Source organism: Tursiops truncatus, chromosome 13 (genome assembly GCF_011762595.2).
Source record: "Tursiops truncatus isolate mTurTru1 chromosome 13, mTurTru1.mat.Y, whole genome shotgun sequence".
NCBI classification, from domain to species: domain Eukaryota; kingdom Metazoa; phylum Chordata; class Mammalia; order Artiodactyla; family Delphinidae; genus Tursiops; species Tursiops truncatus.
In genome coordinates this window covers 72,620,923-72,643,652 of record NC_047046.1, presented here as the reverse complement: position 1 = coordinate 72,643,652, position 22,730 = coordinate 72,620,923, and the positions used below count along the sequence as shown (strand labels likewise).

The 22,730-nt window shown below is 43.8% G+C and overlaps 1 protein-coding gene across 2 annotated transcripts in view; it reads left to right on the top strand.

Moving 5' to 3' along the window:
• ALPK2 (alpha kinase 2) overlaps positions 1-22,730 on the top strand; it is a 125,524-nt gene that overhangs the window by 41,583 nt on the left and 61,211 nt on the right. Inside the window, exons 2-3 of one of the 2 annotated variants that reach the window (XM_073790778.1) lie at positions 19,488-19,555; positions 19,771-19,913. The exons of the other annotated variant lie outside the window; for it this stretch is intronic. Coding sequence (XP_073646879.1) covers positions 19,905-19,913 — 9 coding nt within the window. The 5' untranslated portion in view covers positions 19,488-19,555; positions 19,771-19,904. The remainder of the gene's footprint in view (positions 1-19,487; positions 19,556-19,770; positions 19,914-22,730) is intronic. 2 annotated transcript variants of the gene reach the window in all.

Here is a 22,730-nt window from a genome sequence, read left to right as displayed (position 1 = left end):
ATTGACCCTTAACTAGAGCAGGAACGTCCTGCCACAGGTATAGTGGCATAGTGAGTGCAGATTTCTTTTACCCATGCAAAAAGTTACTCTCTAACTGTAGGAGATGTCTGTATTTCTTACACATGTACGCAGCATAGCCACATTTACAGGAAATGGCTAAATATCATTGCACATGTGACACCAAAGCATTAGGGGGTCATTGGGAACTAAATCAAATTTTTTATAATATTGCTAAAGAAAAAAAAAGCCAGCCCAAGATTGGTGAATCTTTCCATAACTAAGTCAAAAGACATTTAAAATATTTATTCTCAGACATCTGAGGCTCGTGGGAACTTAAAATTGGTTAAAAATCCTTGGTTGAAGGTAACATTAATAAATTTGCCCTCTCCTGACTCTTGCCTGATTCACTTCCTTGAAGATGACTAGCAGTAGAAACAGCGACCAGCATCTTATCTTTTAGTATTTTCTCTTCATCTGTGTATTGCTTTTAGCATGCTGAGAAAAATTCCATATCTCTAATTCTACGTTACAAGAACGAGGCAAACGTGTAGACTAAACTGAATCCAGGAGTCCTTACTTGCTGTCTTCCTTTCCCACTCTAACAAGGCAAAGCCATCTTGTTCTGATTTGTCTCGAGATAGTACTTACCCAGGCTAAGACTGAAAAGCCCCCCGTTGCTCTACATTTATGGAAGATTCCTAAATTAATCCCAGTTTGGGAGTGGAAAACAGAAAGGGTACCCCAGGCTAACTTGGATCATCTTCCAGGGTCACACTGCCAATCGTTCACCTTGGTTCTGATCTTGCTTTCTTGATCCAACTCAGAGGCAGGGCCGGCCAGTCTGCCCCTCTTAAGTTTCCCTGTAGCCACACTGGGGTAAGATCATCCTCACTCTTAAATCAGAAGTACTGTGTCTGTCCTTCTGCAGAGCTGCCAGCTTCACCCCAGAGAGATTTGCATTGCTCTCTGGGATCATGGGAACTCAAGTGTACGGTATGGAAATGTATTCTTAGGTTCTGATAGTTAAGAATCTTCCTGACCAGGAATCAGCAGAAAGGGTGAGCTCCATGATGGTAGTGAGTTCGGTCACTGTTTTTTTCACTGAAATGTCCCAAGTCCTTGGAATAGTACTGGTCACGTAATAGGCACTCAATAATTGAATGAGTAAACAGCCAGATGGTACTAGATAACTAGATTGAGTCCTCTCGCTTTTTTTCTTGATGAGTCTGGCTAAAGGTTTGTCAATTTTGTTTATCTTCTCAAAGAACCAGCTTTTAGTTTCACTCATCTTTGCTATTGTTTTCTTCATCTCTATTTTATTTATTTCTGCTCTGATCTTTATGATTCCTTTCCTTCTACTAACATTAGGTTTTGTTTGTTCTTCTTTCTCTAGTTGCTTTAGGTGTAAGGCTAGGTTGTTTGAGACTTCTGTTTCCTGAGGTAAGATTGTATTGCTATAAACTTCCCTCTTAGAACTGCTTTTGCTGCGAATTCCAGGTATAGTCATGTATGATTCTAATATTCATTGGTCTCAACTACTTTATGGCCTTCATTGTCATAAGTACATTCCTTGGTTCCCCTCATATACCACCGTTCCACTAGGAAATTGCTACCCATTGCTCTTCTGGCCCTGGGGATGGATTGGTTTATCCTAAACTGACCACACTTTGCATTCGGCTTCCTTGTGAATGCTGGTAATTCAGATACAACCTTGGCCTTGTTGGTGGCGTATCAGGTCTCACAAATTGCTAACTAGATCCAGGAAGATCTTACCACATCCCCCTAGCATTCAAGACCTTCCACAATATTGCTTCTGTTTACCTCTGAGAGGCAAAGCAGACGTACACGCTGGCTACCTTACCTGGAAAAGGGAGACTTTTCTCAGAATGTGTTTTTTCCATCTTCTGGTCTGGAACGCCATCACTCAGCTTGTTGCTAGCTCAGCTCACCTACTCCTTCAAGGCCAAGGTGCAGGTCCTTCAAATTGTACTTCCCCTGAAGCACTTTCCTCATCCCTAACTATGATTTCTCCTTCCAGAGAAACAGCATGCTTGTCCTCATTCTTTGTATAGTGTGGTGAGCTCTGGACCTGAGTTTGGTTCCTGCCCTACTGCTTTCTGACTCTGTGCCCTGGGAAAAACTACTTAAGCTCTCCCAGCCCCAGTTTCCTCATCTAAAACAAAATAATACTAATAACAATAATAATAACAACCACCACCACCTCACAGAGTGTTGTACGGATTAAATGCTCAGCACAGTACCTATTATGCAGTTAACATTTAATAAGTATTTTCATTTTTCAATTTATTATTTACCTTCTTAATCCATATGTCCTTTCTCGCCATATCAGCCTCCTTTTGGCTGGCTACAAGAGGATTTAATACCTTTTTTTAATTGAAATTTTTAATGAGATATTGTACGTGCACATATAGTTGTAAGAAATGAGACAGAGCGCTGTACACTGTGCCCAGCTTCCCCCGATGGTAACATTTGGCAAAACTATAGCATACTTTTCACAACCAAGACATTGACATTGATACCATCTGTTGATCTTATTCAGATTTTCCCAGTTTTACTTGTGCTTCTGTATGTGTGTATGTATGTGTGTGTAGTAAGATCTATAGAAATGTGTCACTTGTGTAGGCTCATGTGATAAATGTGGTAGGAAAGTTCATTTAAGTGCAGCCGAGTAGCTAGGCAGGCAGTGTAATAACACGGTATACGGCAGCTTGAAATGTGCATGGCCACCCAGTGACAGGCAGACACAGGTCTCCAGTAAAATTCGTTCAAAGCATAGGAAAATATAAGCTGATAATCTAAACCTTCTTGCAATATAGTTTTCATATCTGGGACAGAACAATCTGAGATTCGAATTCATCTGCATAATAAAATGCATCAGCCCAAATAACAACTGTTAGCACTGACTCAGGAAGGCAGCTAAGCCAGCTCTCTGCTGATGATGGGAAGGGCCGAAGTTTATAATCACTCATCTCTCAGAACGTGGCAGTCACGCCTCTTGTCAGCACTACTCCACGGCTGACCCAGGGAGTAACACAAATGTTTGTTTTGTTTTTAATCACAAAGCCCACTGTGCCACTTCTGCCTAAACCCATTACCATCCTGGACCTGCATGATTACTGCTCACTGCAGGTGTTGTACTCAGTCGGTATTAAATAATCAACGGCTGGCCATCATCAAAAAATCTGCAAACAGTAAATGCTGGAGACGGTGTGGAGGAAAGGGAACCCTCCTGCACTGCTGGCGGGAATGTACGTTGATACAGCCACTACGGAGAACAGTATGGAGGTTCCTTAAAAAACTACAAATAGAACTACCATACGACCCAGCAATCCCACTATTGGGCATATACCCTGAGAAAACCATAATTCAAAAAGAGTCATGTACCAAAATGTTCACTGCAGCTCTATTTACAATAGCTGAGACATGGAAGCCACCTAAACGCCCATCGACAGATGAATGGATAAAGAAGATGTGGCACATATATACAATGGAATATTAGTCAGCCATAGAAAGAAACGAAATTGAGTTATTTGTAGTGAGGTGATAGACCTAGAGTCTGTCATACAGAGTGAAGTAAGTCAGAAAGAGAAAAACAAATACTGTATGCTAACACATATATGGAATCTAAAAAAAAAAAAAAAGGTCATGAAGAACCTAGGGGCAGGACGCGAATAAAGATGCAGACCTACTAGAGAATGGACTTGAGGATATGGGGAGGGGGAAGGGTAAGCTGGGACAAAGTGAGAGAGTGGCATGGAAATATATACACTACCAAATGTAAGGTAGATAGCTAGTGGGAAGCAGCCGCATAGCACAGGGAGATCAGCTTGGTGCTTTGTGACCACCTAGAGGGGTGGGATAGGGAGGGTGGGAGGGAGGGAGATGCAAGAGGGAAGAGATATGAGGGTATATGTATATGTATAGCTGATTCACTTTGTTATAAAGCAGAAACTAACACACCATTGTAAAGCAATTATACTCCAATAACGATGTTAAAAAAAAAAAAATCAACGGAAGCTCGTTAGTACCTACAGCCTTGCTACTCACCTTGTGGTCTGCAGACCAGCTTGGCAGAATGCAAAATCTCAAGCCCCGCCCCAGTCTTGCTGAATCAGAATTTGCAATTTTAGCCCAATTCTTAGGAGATTTGTATGCACACTAACGTTCCAAAAGTCCTGGTCTGCAAGAAGAGATCTTTCCCACTGAGACCCTAAGGCAATGGTCTCAACCCTGCTGTACCTGGGATCACCTGGGACCTTAAACCATTCTGATGCCTGAGTACCGCCCCCATCCCTCACTCCCCCTACAAGATTCTGATGTAATTTGTCTGCAGTGTGGCTTGGGCACTGAGGGTTTTAAAAGCTCCCAAATGATTCTCTGAACCTCTAAGATTGAGAATCTTGGCTGTGCTTTAGAACCATCCCTGGTTTTCTAAATATACAGGTGCCCAAGCCCCACCCCCAGAGGTCCTGGTTTTGGTGGTTCTAAGGCCCTCAGGGAGTGGAATGCAAGTGTCACCCTGGGGGTTCCAGGTCCCACACCGGCAGAGCAGGGCCACCTTTCCTGAGAGGTTGTACCCCTCACGAAAGCGCTCCCTCAAGGATACTGGAGCCCCTCGCACCTGATGTTCTGCAATCTTAGCCAAGGAACAAAGCGCCAGGTTATTCAATACTACTTTTCAAATCAAGGTAGTGGGCGTTCTCCACGTGTAAGCTGTTTCTGCTCTGGTACGGTATATGCATTCCCGCAACACCTCATATTCTGCAAAGTCACAGTCCCCACAGCTTCTGGGGAAAATAGTATTCCCTGCAGGTTACTTCATAAACAGGCCATTTAAAAACTAGAGACAAAAGCAAAAAATGAATGCAAGAAGTTCACTTGGACCACCCAGGGAGGCGGCTCAGGTTGCCTGAGGGCCGCCACAGCAGAGATTAAATATACACAAGGTCATTGAGTGGAAGTGCTGGCAGCCCTTTAGTCAGAGCAGCTGGAGGCTGAGATGCGAAAACAGAAATGGGTCTCTGTGGAGCCCTCTGTGAAGCTGGGCCTGGGAGGTGCCGCGTGCCTTCAAGTGACCCAGGCCTGGAGTGTGCCTCTTAGGAGCACTAGGGCAGGCTTCATTTTTTTTTTAATTTATTTTTTAATTGAAGTCTAATTGATTTACAATGTTGTGTTCATTTCTGCTGTACAGCAAAGTGACTCAGTTATACCTATATTTTTTTCAGATTCTGTCCCATTATAGTTCTCACAAGAGATTGAATATAGTTCCCTGTGCTATACAGTAGGACCTTGCTGTTTATCCATTCTATGTGTAATAGTTGGCATCTCCCAGCCCCAGTTCCTCAGTCCATCCCTCCCCCACCCCCCAGGCTTCAGTTTTAATTTTATTAAAATATGACTACAAAGGGTCCCTGCTGCCAATGCAAAAGCTGAGTTAAAGGCTATTCCCTTTCCTGCTCAAGATTCTATAGTTTACTCCAGCTATTCAGGGGCCCTTAGCCTAGGAAAAATTGCCCATGAGCCAACGCAGCATCTACGTTATACTGATGTCGTTCCCTAGTAACTGATTTCATCGGGCTACCTCATTACAGAACACGTGTTACAGAGTCCCCCCTGTGCTGCGGGGGCACAAAGGCCTGCTGCTCAGGGGCTCCAAGGCCTCAGGGCACTGCCTCCAAGTGGGGGCCAGGATGATTTGCGCTGGGAATCACCTGCTAAGGTGCTTGTTTAAAGATACAGATCTCTGAATTATACCCAAGACTTGTTGTATCTGCACCTTTAATTAAGTGATTCTTAATTAATTAAGTGATTTAATTAAGTGATCCCTTTAAGTGATTCTCCTGAGCAGAATTTATGCCATGGGCTTAACTAGAATGAGACCTGGTGTGACTACTACAACTTGAGGCGTTCCTGTAAAGAATTGCAGGATTTTGGAAACCACGGGAAGTTTAGGGCTTGTCAAGTGTAACCCCTTTGCCCTAAGAGGACAAAAACCTCATGACTTGGATTTTTCTCTGCTTTCTAGTTGGCTTGCTATAAATGCAGCTTGGGCTTCACCTGTCCAGCCACTGAAATAAATACAGATCCTGATTTATTGTAACTAATCCAAAACAGGTGTACCATCTACAGCTGAGTTTTATTTTGAGGAGTAGGGACGGGACAAGAATCTGGGTGGCAGCAGGAGAGGCTGGTGAGAGGAGGGTCCTTGGGCTGCGAGGATGAGTTTTAGTCCCTGTAGCAAATCTCTCATCACTGCCTTGGGTGGGAGCTGAGTGCCAGAGACATGCCTTATTGGTCATTTTTTTTTTTTTTTTTTTGCTATGACTGAAAGTGAACTTGCTTCACTGAAAAGGGACCGAAAAAATATGGGGTTACCCAACCATCTATCAATATGAACTCTAAAGCTGTGGTAATCAGAACAGTGCGGTAGTAGCCCCAAACGGATAAGTAGATAAACCAAAGTGAGTTGAGAGAACAGAATCAGACCTAAGAATATATTGGAATTTGGTGTAAGATAGAAATAGCCAAGTTTTAGGGAAGAAGCAAAATCTTCAAAGTTGACACAACTAGCCATCCGTGTGGGGAAAAAAATAAGACCAATGGACCTCAAATAAACTCCAGATGGATCTTTTTTAAAAATTAATTAATTAATTAATTTATTTTTGGCTGCATTGGGTCTTTGTTGCTGCACACGGGCTTTCTTTTGTGGCGAGCGGGGGCTGTTCTTTGTTGCGGTGCACAGGCTTCTCATTGCGGTGGCTTCTCTTGTTGCGGAGCACGGGCTCTAGGTGCGCGGGCTTCAGTAGTTGTGGCGTGAGGGCTTCGGTAGTTGTGGCTCATGGGCTCTAGAGCGTAGGCTCAGTAGTTGTGGCTCATGGGCTTAGTTGCTCCACAGCATGTGGGATCTTCCCGGACCAGAACTCGAACCCGCGTCCCCTGCATTGGCAGGCAGATTCTTAACCACTGCACCGCCAGGGAAGCCCCAGATGGGTCTTTGAGTTAAATATAAAAAACCCAAACTATAAACTACTGGAAAAAGTATTGGAAACTATTTTTATGACCTTGAAAGCCACAAGATCTTCTCGGGATGTAAAGAACATCAACAACAACAAAAACAAAGAAAAAATGTGACAGTTTTGATTACATCAAATTAAAAATTTTATATAACAAAAAATACTATGAACAAAATTAAATGAAAGTGACGCACCAGGAAAAATATGTCAAACATGTAAGAAACAAAGATTAATTTCCAAGGCATATAAAAAACAAATAGATAAGAAAAGTACCCTTAACAACTGAATTTTAAAAAAGGTAAAAGTAAATAAATATGAAGTTCATAGAAGAGAGAATCTAAGTGGTTATTAAATATATGAGAAGATGTACAATCTTGTGAGTAATTAGGAAAATATAAATTTAAAAGATGTAACATTTTCACCCATCAGACAGACAAAAGATTTAAAGGATGATAACATCAAGTTATTGAGATTATGGAGAAATGGGTTCATTGCCAGCAAGAATGTAACTTGGTGGTATCTTTTAACACGAAGAAGGGCAGCAGTGTCACTTTTCGGTATCTACTCTCAAGAAGAGCTTACACACGGGCCCCAGGAGGGCTGTGTACCATAATATGTTTTGCAGAATTGTTTGTCTAAGGAAACATTTATGCAGAAACAGCTAAATAAAATGTGGCCTGTTCAGATGATGGGCATCTCAAAACATAATATAGAGAGAAAGGTATAGTGCAGCATGATCCATGGAACATGATACCATTCATGCCCTCCAGACTAATCCAGAGTAGTGTATGTTCTTATACATACATATATATAGACATAAAATTATTTTTTTTAAGTCTGGAAGGATACACACCAAAATGATAATGGTGACTAACTCCAGGGAGGAAAATAGGAATATTGCATTCAGAAGGGTGATTAGTAATGTAACATTTTAAAAGGAAACTGTATTCATTTATTACCTGCATTATTGAAAACTAGTGGTTTTTTGAATTTAACTTAATTTTAATTTTTTTTTACATCTTTATTGGAGTATAATTGCTTTACAATGGTGTGTTAGTTTCTGCTGTATAACAAAGTGAATCAGCCATATGCATACATATATCCCCATATCCCCTCCCTCTTGAGCCTCCCACCCTCCCTATCCCACCCCTCTAGGTGGTCACAAAGCACCGAGCTGATCTCCCTGTGCTATGCAGCTGCTTCCCACTAGCTATCTATTTTACATTTGGTACTGTATATATGTCCATGCTACTCTCTCACTTCGTCCCAGCTTACCCTTCCCCCTCCCCGTGTCCTCAAGTCCATTCTCTATGTCTGTGTCTTTGTTCCTGTCCTGCCCCCAGGTTCATCAGAACCATTTTTTAAAAAAGTTTTAGATTCCATATATATGTGTTAGCATACAGTATTTGTTTTTCTCTTTCTGACTTACTTCAATCTGTATGACAGATTCTAGGTCCGTCCACCTCACTACAAATAACTCAATTTTGTTTCTTTTTATGGCTGAGTAATATTCCATTGTATATATGTGCCACATCTTCTTTATCCATTCATCTGATGATGGACACTTAGGTTGCTTCCATGTCCCGGCTACTGTAAATAGAGCTGCAATGAACATTTTGATACATGACTCTTTTTGAATCATGGTTTTCTCAGGGTATATGCCCAGTAGTGGGATTGCTGGGTCATATGGTAGTTCTATTTTTAGTTTTTTAAGGAACCTCCATACTGTTCTCCATAGTGACTGTATCAATTTACATTCCCACCAACAGTGCAAGAGGGTTCTCTTTTCTCCACACCCTCTCCAGCATTTATTGTTTGTAGATTTTTTGTTGATGGCCATTCTGACTGGTGTGAGGTGATACCTCATTGTGGTTTTGATTTGCATTTCTCTAATAATTAGTGATGTTGAGCATCTTTTCATGTGCCTCTTGGCCATCTGTGTGTCTTCTTTGGAGAAATGTCTATTTAGGTCTTCCGCCCATTTTTGGATTGGGTTGTTTGTTTTTTTGATATTGAGATGCATGAGCTGCTTGTATATTTTGGAGATTAATCCTTTGTCAGTTGCTTCACTTGCAAGTATTTTCTCCCATTCTGAGTGTTGTCTTTTCATCTTGTTTATGGTTTCCTTTGCTGTGCAAAAGCTTTTAAGTTTCATTAGGTCCCATTTGTTTTTATTGCCATTACTATAGGAAGTGGGTCAAAAAGGATCTTTCTGTGATATATGTCATAGAGTAAAACTAGTGTTTTTGAAAAGGAAAACAGACTGGGGCCTAGGAATCCTCGATTCTAGTCCTGGTTCTGCCAGTGACCAGCTGCACATCCTGTGTCATTTCTCCTCCTCTTGAGGCCTCTTTCCTCAGTGTGAACTGAAGGGATTCAACAAGAAGATCTGTTTCCCAGGCACTAAAGTCCTGTGAGTCCTTAATTCAAAAAAATACCAAAAAAATATATCAGCTACCAAAAAAATATCAAATAAAATGGAAGGAAATGTGGATCTCTAGGTGAGGAAAGTCTGTCTAAGCATAAAGGGAAAGAAAAATGGATAAATCTGACAATGTTCGAGGTAATTAGGTTTAGATGAGTTCATGAGGGTGGACCCCCCCCCCCCCACCGTGGGATTAGTGATCTTATAAGAAAAAGAGGAGAGACCATGGGGAGGCAGCTGTACTGTATGCATGCCAGAAAGAGAGCTCTCACCAGGAACCGAGCTGGTTCTCCAGATCTATGAGAAATAAAATTCTGGTGTTTATATATATACAATGGAATATTACTCAGCCATACAAAGAAACGAAATTGAGTTATTTGTAGTGAGGTGGATGGACCTAGAGTCTGTCATACAGAGTGAAGTAAGTCAGAAAGAGAAAAACAAATACTGTATGCTAACACATGTGTATGGAATCTAAGAAAAAAAATAAAAGGTCATGAAGAACCTAGGGGCAGGACAGGAATAAAGACGCAGACCTACTAGAGAATGGACCTGAGGATATGGGGGGGGGAAGGGTAAGCTGTGACAAAGTGAGAGAGTGGCATGGACATATATACACTACCAAATGTAAGGTAGATAGCTAGTGGGAAGCGGCCGCATAGCACAGGGAGATCAGCTCGGTGCTTTGTGACCACCTAGAGGGGTGGGATAGGGAGGGTGGGAGGGAGGGAGACGCAAGAGGGAAGAGATATGGGGATATATGTATATGTATAACTGATTCACTTTGTTATAAAGCAGAAACTAACACACCATTGTAAAGCAATTATACTCCAATAAAGATGTTAAAAAAAAAATTCTGGTGTTTAAGCCACCCAGTCTATGGTATTTTGTTAGAGCAGTCTAAGCTGACTAAGATATAAAGTCACCCTCAGAATTCACAGCCCCAGGTAATTTGGGAGCTATTTGGTGCACTAATATCGTAAATTACTAACAATCATCCCTATGGTTTAAAATAGCTTCTATTTGTATCTAATTTATACCAGAGGTTACCCTATCCACTGGGAAGCTGTGTTCTTATGAATGGTGATATTGATACTTTTGTGTTCATTGCATGGCACGTATATGACACTCTCCTAAGGCATTTTTTTGAAATGGAATTGTTACTTACCCAAACTAAGCAATAAGGAATAAGCCAGATCAGTCAGTTGTGTAGTTAAAAGATGACATTGACTTGGAGGTACACTTTTAGATCGTCATCCCAGCTTCTATACTTGGTCAAAAGTTTGCACTGCCTGTGGGGAGAAACAGAAGTGTCTCCTCATCCACAAAAATAATCGCCCTTTATTGAGTGTCTGTCTTCATGTTCCTAGTACTGAACGAATGCCCCGCATTTGCTATTTCCTTCAATCCTTGTAATAATAGTGTGAGCCTGCCCACAAGGCTCAAAGATGTTAATTAACAGGAACATGGCACGTTTATTTCAAGTGGGAAAAATGGAATTCAGATTCCCTGAGGCAATCAGGTCAACACACCACAAACTGAAGCTGCTGCTGCTACTGCTGAGGGCCACCGAAGTTTGAGAAAAGAGCCAGGATCATTCAGGAAAAAGAACCCCATTAATTGGCTCCAAAATCCAGATTGTTTATGAAATTATCTAATTGTCCCCAAGGCAGATTTGGATTCTGCCTGCCCCCTAGCTCCTCAGTCACCTGGGCTCAACTGCCCCCGGGTCACTCGTCTGCTTAGTCCTACAGCTCTTCATTTAGAGCCTCTCCTGTCCATCACACTGGATTAGATCCACACTATCCTGATTCATCTGCCCTGCTGGACTGTGAACTCCCTGTGGTCAGTGGTGAGCCTTACTGAGCACACAGTACCTGGTCGTTAGAAGAGCTCAATAAATGTTGAATTGAACATTGCCCTGTGATCTGAAAGGCCCGTGTACAAAAGGGGATATCAATCCAGCAAGCGTGACAAGCACTCCAGAAACATTGTCAACCAAAATAATATGTATAGATTTGAATAGTGATCATTCATTTCAAATGATACGAAGGTATAAATATGGAAAAGTCGTGTTTTAGTTTACTAGGGTTGCCATCATAAAATACCACAGACTGAATGGTTTAAACAACAGAAATTTATTTTCTCAAAGTTCTGGAGGCTAGAAGGGCAAGGTCAAGGGGTCAGCAGAGCTGGCTAGTTCTCAGGCCTTTCTCCTTGGCTTGAGGTGGCTGCCTTCTCACTGGGCATGCGTGCGGTCATCTCTCTGTGGGTGCACGTGTCTGCTGTCTGTCTATATCCTAATCCCCTCTTATAATGACACCAGTCATATTGGGTTAAGGGCCACTCTAAGGACCTTACTTTACCTTATTCACCTCTTTAAAGGCCCTGTTTCCAAATACGGTCACATTCTGAACTTCAACACATGAATTTGCGGGTGGGGAAATAATTCAGCCTATAACACATAGTTTCTAAGTCTATCACTGACCATTTTGGGGCACAAGTCACTGAGAATTAGGATCTGGAAAGTCAGCATTTTAACTACCTCAAAACTCTGATTGGGAAAATTCCACAATTCTGGAAAAGCAAACACGCCCCAATTTCTTCTCCCTGTGGCATGAGGATGCTGACCGAGGGACCACCCAGCAGATTGCCCAGGTTCAGTTGACAGTGTGGTAGGCAGAACAATGCTCCCGAAAGATTAGGTCCAAGCCCTAGTCCCCAGAACCCGTGGATATGTTACCTTACATGGCAAAAGGGACTTCGCAAATGTGAATAAGTTAAAGGTTTTGAGATGGGGGACTACCCTGGATTTCCCAGGGGTCCAAATGTAATCACAGAAGTCCTTCTAAGAGAGAGAGGGAGGGAGAAGAGTCAGAGAGAGATTGGAAGATGCTGTGCTGCTGGCTTTGGAGATGGAGGAATGGGGCATGAGCTAAGGAAAGCGGGCAGCCTCTAGAAGCTGGAAAAGGCAAGGGATTTCTTCTCTGGAGCTTCCAGAAGGAATGCAGCCCTGCCGCTAACTTGATTTTAGCCCAGGGAGATCCATGTCTGACTTCTGACTTCCAGAACTGTAAGATAATCAATTCGTATCTTTTAAGTGACTAAGTTTGTGGTCATTAGTTACAGCAGCCATAAAAAACTAATGCAGGGCCTCCCTGGTGGCGCAGTGGTTGAGAGTCCACCTGCCGATGCAGGGGACACGGGTTCGTGCCCCAGTCCTGGAAGATCCCATGTGCAGTGGAGCGGTTGGGCCCGTGAGCCATGGCCGCTGAGCCTGTGCGTCTGGAGCCTGTGCTCCGCAATGGGAGAGGCCACAACAGTGAGAGGCCCGCGTACCGCAAAAAACAAACAAACAAACAAACAAAAAACTAATGCAGACAGAAAGGATAATTTTTAAAACAAAGCACTTCAGAGCAAGTCAGGATATTCCTTAGGTTTTTACTTCGGACATCAGAGAAGGAACCCATTTATGACACACACTATGCAAATTCTAGATGTCTTTGGCTTCAAAAGCTGACACAGAAGAGAAAACAACAAGAAAAATGGTAATTCTACCCAGAACAAGGCCAGCTTCATCTAAAGTATGTTGGGAATTCCCTGGCGGTCCAGTGGTTAGGACTCGGCACTTCCACTGCAGGGGGCCGGGGTCCGATCCCTGGTTGGGGAACTAGGATCCCACAAGCTGCGTGGCCAAAAAAATAATAACAATAAAATAAATAAAATATAAAATAAAAGAAAAATAAAAAAACAATAAAATAAAAATAAATAAATAAAGTATAACATTTTGGAACTCAGGGAGCCTCAGGGAGAAAGGACAGAGTCATGGACTCCACATCTAATCCACTCTGGAATTAGGATGCCTAGAATGTCTCCGTCTCCACACTGGTGTCCAGAGGAGCTCCTGGCCTGAGAATGCCTGTGAAGTGGATGGACTCCAGGAGAAAGTGTCCTGGGAAGGTCATGCCCAGAACATACCTTCTGACCGCAGGGCAGTCAGAGAGGCTGGGATGGTGCAAAGGAGGCTGGGAAACTCTGAGCAGCTTCTGGTGCAGGGTTTCCCAAACTTGATGCTGCTGACATTTGGGCTGGATAATCCTTTATTATGTGCAGCTGTCCTGTGCATTGTAGGATGTTTAGCAGCGTCTCTGGCCAGTAGCAACCTCCACCTCTCATCTCTACCGCAGCTGGCAACCAAGAATGTCTCCAGGCAGCGCCCAATGTCCCCTGGGGGGTGGGGGGGTGCAACATAAATCACCCCATGTTGATTAGCTCTGGCTAAGCTCTGTACCCTCACCAGTGACAGCTGGGAAAGAAGCTGTTATTTCACCTAAATCAGTGCTGTCCAGTGGAAATATCATGCAAGCCACATATGTAACTTTGTGTAAGTATGTTCATAAGCTGTGCCACCATTGCCACGATTTAATTCCAGAATATTTTCATCGTCCCCCATCGTCCCCCAAAGAAACCCCATACCCATGAATAGTCACTTCCTACCCTCCTCTCCACCGTCCCTTGGCAAACTCCATTTTCTGTCTCTATAGATTTGCCTGTTCTGGACATTTCATATACAGTCACACCTTGTTTTATTGTGCGTCGCTTTATTGTGCTTTGCAGATACTGGTTTTTATTTTATTTTATTTTTTACAAATTGAAGGTTTGTGGCAACCCTGAATTGAGCAAGTCTATTAGCATGATTTTCCCAACAGCAATTGCTCACTTCATGGTTCTGTGTCACACTTTGGTAATTCTCGCAATATTTCAAAGTTTTTCATTATTATTATATTTGTTATGGTGATCTGTGATCGGGGATGTTTGTTGTTACTACTATGACTCGCTGAAGGCTCAGATGGTAGTTAGCATTGTTTAGCAATGAAGTGTTTTGTTTTTTTTTAATTAATTAATTAATTTATTTTTGGCTGCATTGGGTCTTCGTTGCTGCACACGGGCTTCTCACTGTGGTGGCCTCTCTTGTTGCGGAGCAGGGGCTCTAGGCGCATGGGCGTCAGTAGTTGTGGCTCGCTGGCTTCAGTAGTTGTGGCGCACGGGCTTAGTTGCTCTGTGGCATGTCAGATCTTCCCGGACCAGGGATCGAACCCGTGTCCCCTGCATTGGCAAGCGAATTCTTAACCACTGTGCCACCAGGGAAGCCCTGAAGTCTTTTTGAATTTAGTTATGTGCATTTTTTTTTTAGATATAATGTTACCACACACTTAATAGACAACAGTATAGTGTAACCATAACTTTTATGTGCACTGGGAAACCAAAAATTCATGTGGCTTGCTTTATTGTGATATTTGCTTTATTGCAGTGGTCTGGAACTGAACCCGCAATATCTCTGAGGTCTGCCTGTAAATGGAATCATACAATATGTGATTTTTGTCTGCCTGTTTTCAATTAGCATAATATTCTCAAGGCTCATTCATGTTAGAGCTTCTATCAATACTTCATTCCGTTGCGTGGCTGAATAATATTATGTTCTATGGATCTACCGTACCTATTTTTGTCCATTCATCGGTTGATAGGCATTTGGGCTGTTTCCACTTTGTAGCTATTATGGATAATGCTGCTGTGAACATTCGTGGACACGTTTTTGTGTGGACATATGTTTTCAATTCTCTTGGGTAAATAGCTAGGAGTAGAATTGCTGGGTAACTCTATGTCTAACCTTTGGGGAAATATCATATACCGTTTTTCAAAGAAGCTGCACCGTTTTCCATTCCCACCAGCAGTGTATGTGGGTAAGCCGGGTACGTCATTTTAATTTATTTTGGAAGCCACATTGTTAAAAAAGTTCAAAGACACAGGTGAAATAAACTTTAATATTATATTTTAGTAACTCAGTGTAACCAAAATATTATCTCAACATGCAATCCATATACAAGTTATTAACGGGATATTTTACTTTTCTTTGGTTATAAGTCTTCAAAATCTGGTGTGTAGTTTACACTCAATTTGTATGCTAACTACTTATTGGAAATACATGATCTGTATTGAGATTTCATGAAATTAACAGTTGAAAGAGTGGATTCACATACCCAAACTGTTCTGAACCTACTTAAATTTTTTCCTAACTGAATCACATGTCGTTAAAATTTTTACATGCAAATTAACTAAAGTTAAATAAAAACTTAAATTCAGTTCCTTAGTTGTACCACACATGCTTCAGGAGCTCACTAGCCACATATGGCTAAAGTCTTCTGGACTGGACAGCCCAGCTCTAAGTTATTTCTGTTGTAATGGTGATTTTTAAAAAGCACACTGCCCGAGGCCTCAACTTTGGTTTTCTTTTCTCTTCTACAGCTGATCCAGTGACAAGATGTAATTTTCTCTCTCTCTTTTTTAAAACATAGAATTTCTTTTTTGGAGTAGTTTTAGGTTCACAGCAAAATTGAGGGGAAGGTATTGAGATTTCCCATTTACCCCCTGCCCTCCTCAACTGTTAACATTCCCCACCCAGAGAGGTACATTTGTTACAACCGATGAACCTACACTGACACGTGGTTAACACCCAAAGTCCATAGTTGACTTTAGGGTTCACTCTTGGTGGTGTACGTTCAATGGGTTTGGACAAGTGTGTAATGACATGTAACCACCATCATAGTACGTAATGCTATTTTAAGGAAAGGGCTGCTTCCTGTATGTCATATACTCCTTGTTGGAACATGTGGCAAACAGCAGTGATTGTCACCCCCTGAGCCCCTCCAGCCTTCCACCCCTCACCCCATGCAGACCTTGTTTCTAATGACAAGCCCTGAGGCAGCCCCCCACTGCCAGGACCTTCGCGTCCCAGTTGGCATCCTGGCAGCCCTGCAGCTCGTTGGGCAGGCTCCACTGTGTCTCTTGTATCACTCTGAAAACAACATGCCACCCTGCCCCCAAACCCTCTATCGGGTTGCTATCAAGCTACAGGACAAGAGAGGACACATTGTAGCCGCATTGGAGGTCACAGGTGACCGGGCTTGGGAAATCGGATGTGGAAAAGAAAGCTGGGGATTGGGAGGGGAAGTGGCTTTTCCCTTAAACGTGTTTTTCTCCTGAATTTTCATCCTGAGAAGTCTAAGAGGCTCCTAGTCTGAAGGGGGGAGAAACAGCATCATTGGCTCCCCAGAGGCAGGGACTCTACGGCCCATTCCCTCAAGGATTCCTGGGCTTGCATAGGGCAGTGCTTCCCAAACTGTAACACACATGCACGTCACCTGCCGACCTTGTCTGACAGCAGCTTCTCATTGGGCAGGTCTGGGGAAGGCCTGGGATCATGCATTTCTAACAAACTCCCAGGGATTTCCAGGGACCGCACTTAGAGTAGTGAAGGCTGAAGGCTTTCCCCACAGAGTAGTCAACGTGCCCCGCCCATCCCTTCGGCCCTCCTCCTCCAAGCTCAGTCGCCCAATCGCTTAGAATAGCTGATGTTTATTGAATGTAAATACGTGCCTGGGGCTGTGTTTTGCTCATTTAATTATCTCAACAATCCAAGGGGATAAATCCTGCTGGTGTCTGGGCTCTGGGTCGGGATGTGGTGCAGCCAGCCTTTGAACAGAGTTGGCCTGATTCCAAGCCCTAATCACGACATTACACAGCTTCCTAATTCCATTTTCGGGCTGAGCCCCTTAACTCTCTTTAGAACTAAAATAAACTCTGATAACGGTGGTTGCCTCTGGGGAAGGGGACTTCGTGAAGGGACAGGAGGAAGACTTACTTGTCACTCTACACCCTTTCACCGGATACCGTGTGAATTTTGTGCTGTGTATGTATCACCTGTTCAAATAAATTAGTGATTGGTTTAAAAAATAGATAGTTAAAAAACAATAAGCCCATAGCCTTCCTATTCATAGTTAGAACACACACCAGTAACTGGGTCAGTATCAGACCAGTTCTCAAGGGGATCAGATATTTTCCTCCAAATTGGGCACTGAGCATCATGGCTGAGATGGTGAAGGTTCTATCCTTCCCATCCTCTGGGAATACAGAACAAGGCTGGCTTCGACTCTCACCAGACGATAACTGATACAATACTTACCACCTGGTTGGCGAGGACTTTTCCAGAGCTGGTAGACTCTATAGGAACAATTCAATGAGTAGATAATATTGGTAAAAACGGTGCTTTTCAAAGTCATAGGTGAGATTCCTTCCCTTGAGACAGCTGGGCATGGGCCTGAATTCCACGGTGCTTATCTTTGCTCTTTTGTGATATCACACATTAACGAAGAGGAAAAAAATCATGATGTTAACCAGAAACTGGTTGTACTCAGCCTTCGTGGGTACCCAGATGCGATTCACTAGCCTCACTGCCGGTCCACTAACCTCAGCTCATTGCTGGGCTCCTGAAAATGTGAACTTTCACACATATGGTAAAGGAATTCAGGTGAATTCCTTTCGAATCCATATAGTGAGTGAATCTAATTGCTAAAAAGAGTTTACAGGAAAAGGCTCTGACCTAACCAGTTTTTACTGAACACATGAAGGTCTAGGGTAATTAGCCATAATGAAGAGTGCCAATAGGAGAGCGTGAATTTGGCTCAGAGGGACACATTAGGGGACGGCAAGGTCCAGATTGGCTGGAAGCTGGTGTATATAGATGAGAATATTAAGAAGGTGGGGGCTGGAGCCTCTGGGGGCCCGTATCACTGACCTGCAGAGTGGGAAGAGACCCAGCTCCCTGCTGGGCAAATAACAGAATGTTCCTGCTGTGCTCAAAATAGCTTTGGACACCTGCACCCTCCCCCCACCCAAAAAAAACTCCACTAGTCTGAAATTTCATGTGCTTTCCACGTATATACAATAACCACATGGTCCTTCCCCTGTCCTTCCACCTCTCTTCACGTCACTAACAGAAGGGGTATAGGCACATGTGTCCAACAAGACCCAGGGGCCTCACAAACAGGTGGCTGGAATCAAGCCCAGCTCCCCATTACTATAAGGAAATTACCATAACTCTCCCATTTTGAGCCACACATATGCAGACTGCGGGAAACGTTCACCTGAGTCTGTGGAGGTCCTCCTGCCCTGTTCTGCAGGGTTGTGACATCTGTCCATATACTGTCCTGGTGCTGTTGGTCCACTGAGGTCACTGCTGAGAGGTGGCCATTACCCTGGGCCATGCAGCCTCAGGTCTCCTGCTTTTTCTGTGCCACACCAGGGGCCTGATGGCCCATCTTGGGAGATTCCACGCAGCGCTGTCTGCCGGGGCTCTTGCTACCTCTCTGGCAAGAGCACTGCCCTTCTCTCCTGGAAGCTGGGAGCAGAGACACACCAGGTGCCTCCTTCCTCTCCTTTGCTCCCAGGCCAGCAGATCTCTCTCACCAGGGGAAGTCTGTCTCTGCTCAAAATACTCTGTTCATCCAGCAAATACTAATTGAACACCCACTCTATGTTAGACCTCTTTCTACGTGCCAGGGATGCAACAGTGAGCCAAGTGAAGTCCCCCGCCCCAACCCAGGGTGCTTACCTTCTAGTGGGGGGACAGACAATAAACAGAGGTACCTGTATCATCAGCAGTGATGGTGCTATAGAGACAGACAAGGCAGGACAGAGAGGGAGGGGTGATGCTTTAGGAAGGGGGTCAGGCCTCTCTGAATCTTCTAACTGTTCTGAAAATCCTCTAAATCCCCCTGACATTTTAGGCATTTTGATGCCCAGGAGCTCAGAGTCTAGAATACAGGCTGGTTTTGTTCTTCCCTCACCACGTCCCGCCCTGAGGCGGTGAGGAATGACCTATCCATCTGCTTGACTGGGGAGAGAGCACGAAGGTGATACAAGGAGAAAAGCAACCATGGAGTAAGATTCCTTCAACAGCGAGGTGATAGGAAGGGGAGTGAGAAGTGTCCCACATCTGTCAGGGTCTTGCTGCGTCCTCTCCATCTCCCCATCTCAGATTTCCGAGTGGCGGTTCTTCTCGCAAGGGAACTCATGGGGTAGGAGTGTCAGCACAGAGATTGAAGGAGGGCGAGAGGGTTCTGAGCTGATGAATGCGCTAATTCCATGTCCTAACCTGACCTTCGTAATTGTTACTGTGCTGCCCTTTTCAGAGGATCCAGGAACGCAGAGGATTGGCTTGAAAAGATACTGATGGATTTGAACTCAGAGAAAGTCAAAGGTACAAAGCAGCAGGGGGGACCCCGAGCCCGAGCAAATTGCCGCCACCCCTTACGCTCCCTTACGCCCCAGTTTCTCTCCTCGGTTACCTTCATCGCGAAGGGCAAGGGCAGGAATCCTGAAGGCAGGGAAGAAACAGGGAAAGGAGCAGCCGGCTTCTCCTGGGGCGCTTCCGGTGTCATCCCCCTTCCTAGATTTTGAATATCTTCTCCGCAGAAAGGCTCAGATCAGCTCAAACCTCCTATTTTCTGTGGTCCTTCAAAGTTCCCATCCTCTTGACCCGTCCCTTGCTGAGATGACGCACTGCGGGCCTCGCATCGTGTGTGGAGCTGGCGTTCTACAAATGTGGGATGCAGCAGGTTAGTTAACCACGCCCCTCCCCAGCCAGATCCTTGGAGAGTCTCCGCACTTCCGGGAAAAGGGGGGCCGAGAAGCTTCTTGGCCCGTCGCTGATCCGAAGGACCAGTGGAGGCGGCAGGGACACTGGTCCTGAGGACCCCAGGCACGATCCTCAAGAGGACTGGAGTCTGGGGACACCTGGCAGGTTGCAGGGGAGGGAGCCCCACACCAGGTGGGAAGAGGAGCAGTCTGAGATGTTGCAGTCAGTCTTCTCATCGGGGCTGGAGGAGCAGAGGTCAGGATGTGGCCTGTGGTGACACAGAGAGAGAGAGATGAACCGTGGGGCCCATCACACTCCATTCGCTGCGATGTCCAGTGTACCTCCCCAGACGCACCGCCACGATTCCGCGCCCACCCTGCTCCTCCTGGCAGCCCCGGGCACACTGCCTTCACCTTATCTCCATCCCCCCTGCACAATTTCGACACAAATAACTAAGTTGTACAGGGGCTCTGTTCGAGCCCAAAGATGGTAGCTGAGCTAACTCATGTTTATTTATTTATTTATTTTATTGAAGTATAGTGGACTCCCAATATTATTTTAGTTTCAGGTGTACAACATAGTCAATTGATATTTTTATACATTATACTCCATACCAATTTATTATAAGATATTGACTCTATTTCCTGTGCTGTACATTACATCCTTGTAACTTATTTATTTTATACCTAGTAGTTTGTGCCTCTTAATCCCCTTCACCTATTTTGCCTCTCCCCCCACCCTTCTCTCCTTTGGGAACCACTAGTTTGTTCTTTCTGTGAGTCTGTTTCTGTTATGTTGTATTTGTTCATTTGTTTTATTTTTTTAGATTCCACATATAGGTGAAAACATACAGTGTTTGTCTGTCTTTGTCTAACATATTTAACTAAGCATAATGCCTTCCAGATCCATCCATGTTGTTGCCAATGGCAATATTTCATTCCTTTTCATGGCTGGGTAGTATTCCACTATATATATATGTGTGTGTGTGTGTGTGTGTGTGTGTGTGTGTGTGTGTGTGTGTATAAACCACTTCTTTATCCATTCATCTGTTGATAGACACTTAGGCTGCTTTTATATCTTAGCTATTGTAAATAATGCTACTATGAACATTGGGGTGCATGTATCTTTGCAAATTAGTGTTTTCATTTTCTTCAGATGGACACCCAGAAATGGACTAGCTAGATCCTATGGTAGTTCTATTTTTAAAATTTTGAGGAACCTTCATACTGTTTTCCATAGTGGCTGAAACAATTTACATTCCCACCAACAAGTGTTCCCTTTTCTCCACATCCTTGCCAACACTTGTTATTTAATGCATATTTATTAAGCACCTACTTAGTGTATCAAGTATTCCAGCAAGCAGGTGTGTCAGTCCCACAAGAGCTTATAACGCAATTCCCTGAGCTGGAAGCCCGAGAATGGTCCTTGATGTCCTCCTCATCTTCAATCCCTACATCTAACCAGTCCCCCAATCCTGTCAATTTTCCTTCTACAGTGTCTCCTGAGTCGGAATCTTCCTCTCCCTATTGGTTTCCATGAGCTGCCATAACAAATTGTCACCCTGGGGGGCTTAAAACAACAGAAACTTATTCTCTCACAGTTCTGATGGTCAGAGGTCTGAGATCAAGGTTTTGGCAAGGCTGGTTCCTCCTGGAGGCTCTCTCTGAGGGAGAAGCCATTCCATGCCTCTCTCCTGGCTTCTGATGGCTGCTGGCCATCCTTGTAGCTGCATCTCTCCAATCTCTGCCTATATGGTCACATGGTATTTTCCCTGTGTGTCTCTGTGTCCAAATTTCCCTCTTATAAAGATACCAGTCATTGGATTGAGATCCATTCAAATCCAGTGTGACCTCATCTTAACTTGATTACATCTATAAAGACTCTATTTTCCAATAAGGTTAGATACACAGGTGCCAGGGGTTACAACTTGAACATATCTTTTTGGAGGACACAATTCCATCCACAACACACTCCATCCTTCAGCCACCACTGTAGCCCAGTCTTCATAATTTTATCTAGACCACCGCAATAGACTCCTTGGACCACTGTCTTTCTCTTCTAAGATACTCTCATGTTACTGCAACAATCTTCCTGAAACCTAAATCTGGGAATATCATTCCCTTGTTCAGACCAATGACAACCTCACTTCCCTAGCCCCTGTCAAACTTGGATGGACCCTCTTGCTATAGGCATAAATCTGTGCCATGTGTAGGAGTCTCCAGAACAAGACTGTGGGCTCCTTCAGCTGTCTCCCTGCTCCCACCCTTCCCAAATCCTAGTCATTCCAGATAAATGGGCACTTTGGATGCCCCAGTGCCTTTGTTCATGCTGTTTCCTCCATCATCTCTCCTTGTAGAGTATCTTCTGACCTCCTTGGCTTTGTCTACCTCCTTACACAGAATTCAGGTTCTAAGAAGACAGAATCTTTTCTGGTGATAGGATTTCCCCAGCAGGTAGGGTGAGGCCTGGCACGTACAGAGCTTTCCACGATTCTCTGTTGAATAAAGGAATGAAGGAATCAATAAATGTGAATGCACAGGCAGCAGATTCTGGATCTTTCTCTGCTACCCTTGTCCCTTCTCCTCTCCCTGAAGGAAACTTAATCTCTCCCATAACATTTTATTCCTAATCTCTCTGCTAGCATTCACTGTATATTTTAGCTGTTTGTAAGCCCAGCTGGGCTGTCACTCTGTGAGCTACGTGGAGACAGGCACTGGGTCTAATTCATCTGTAAATGCCAAGAACAAACACAGTGCCTGTCAATATTATTTGTCGAACTGAATTAAATCTACGTACA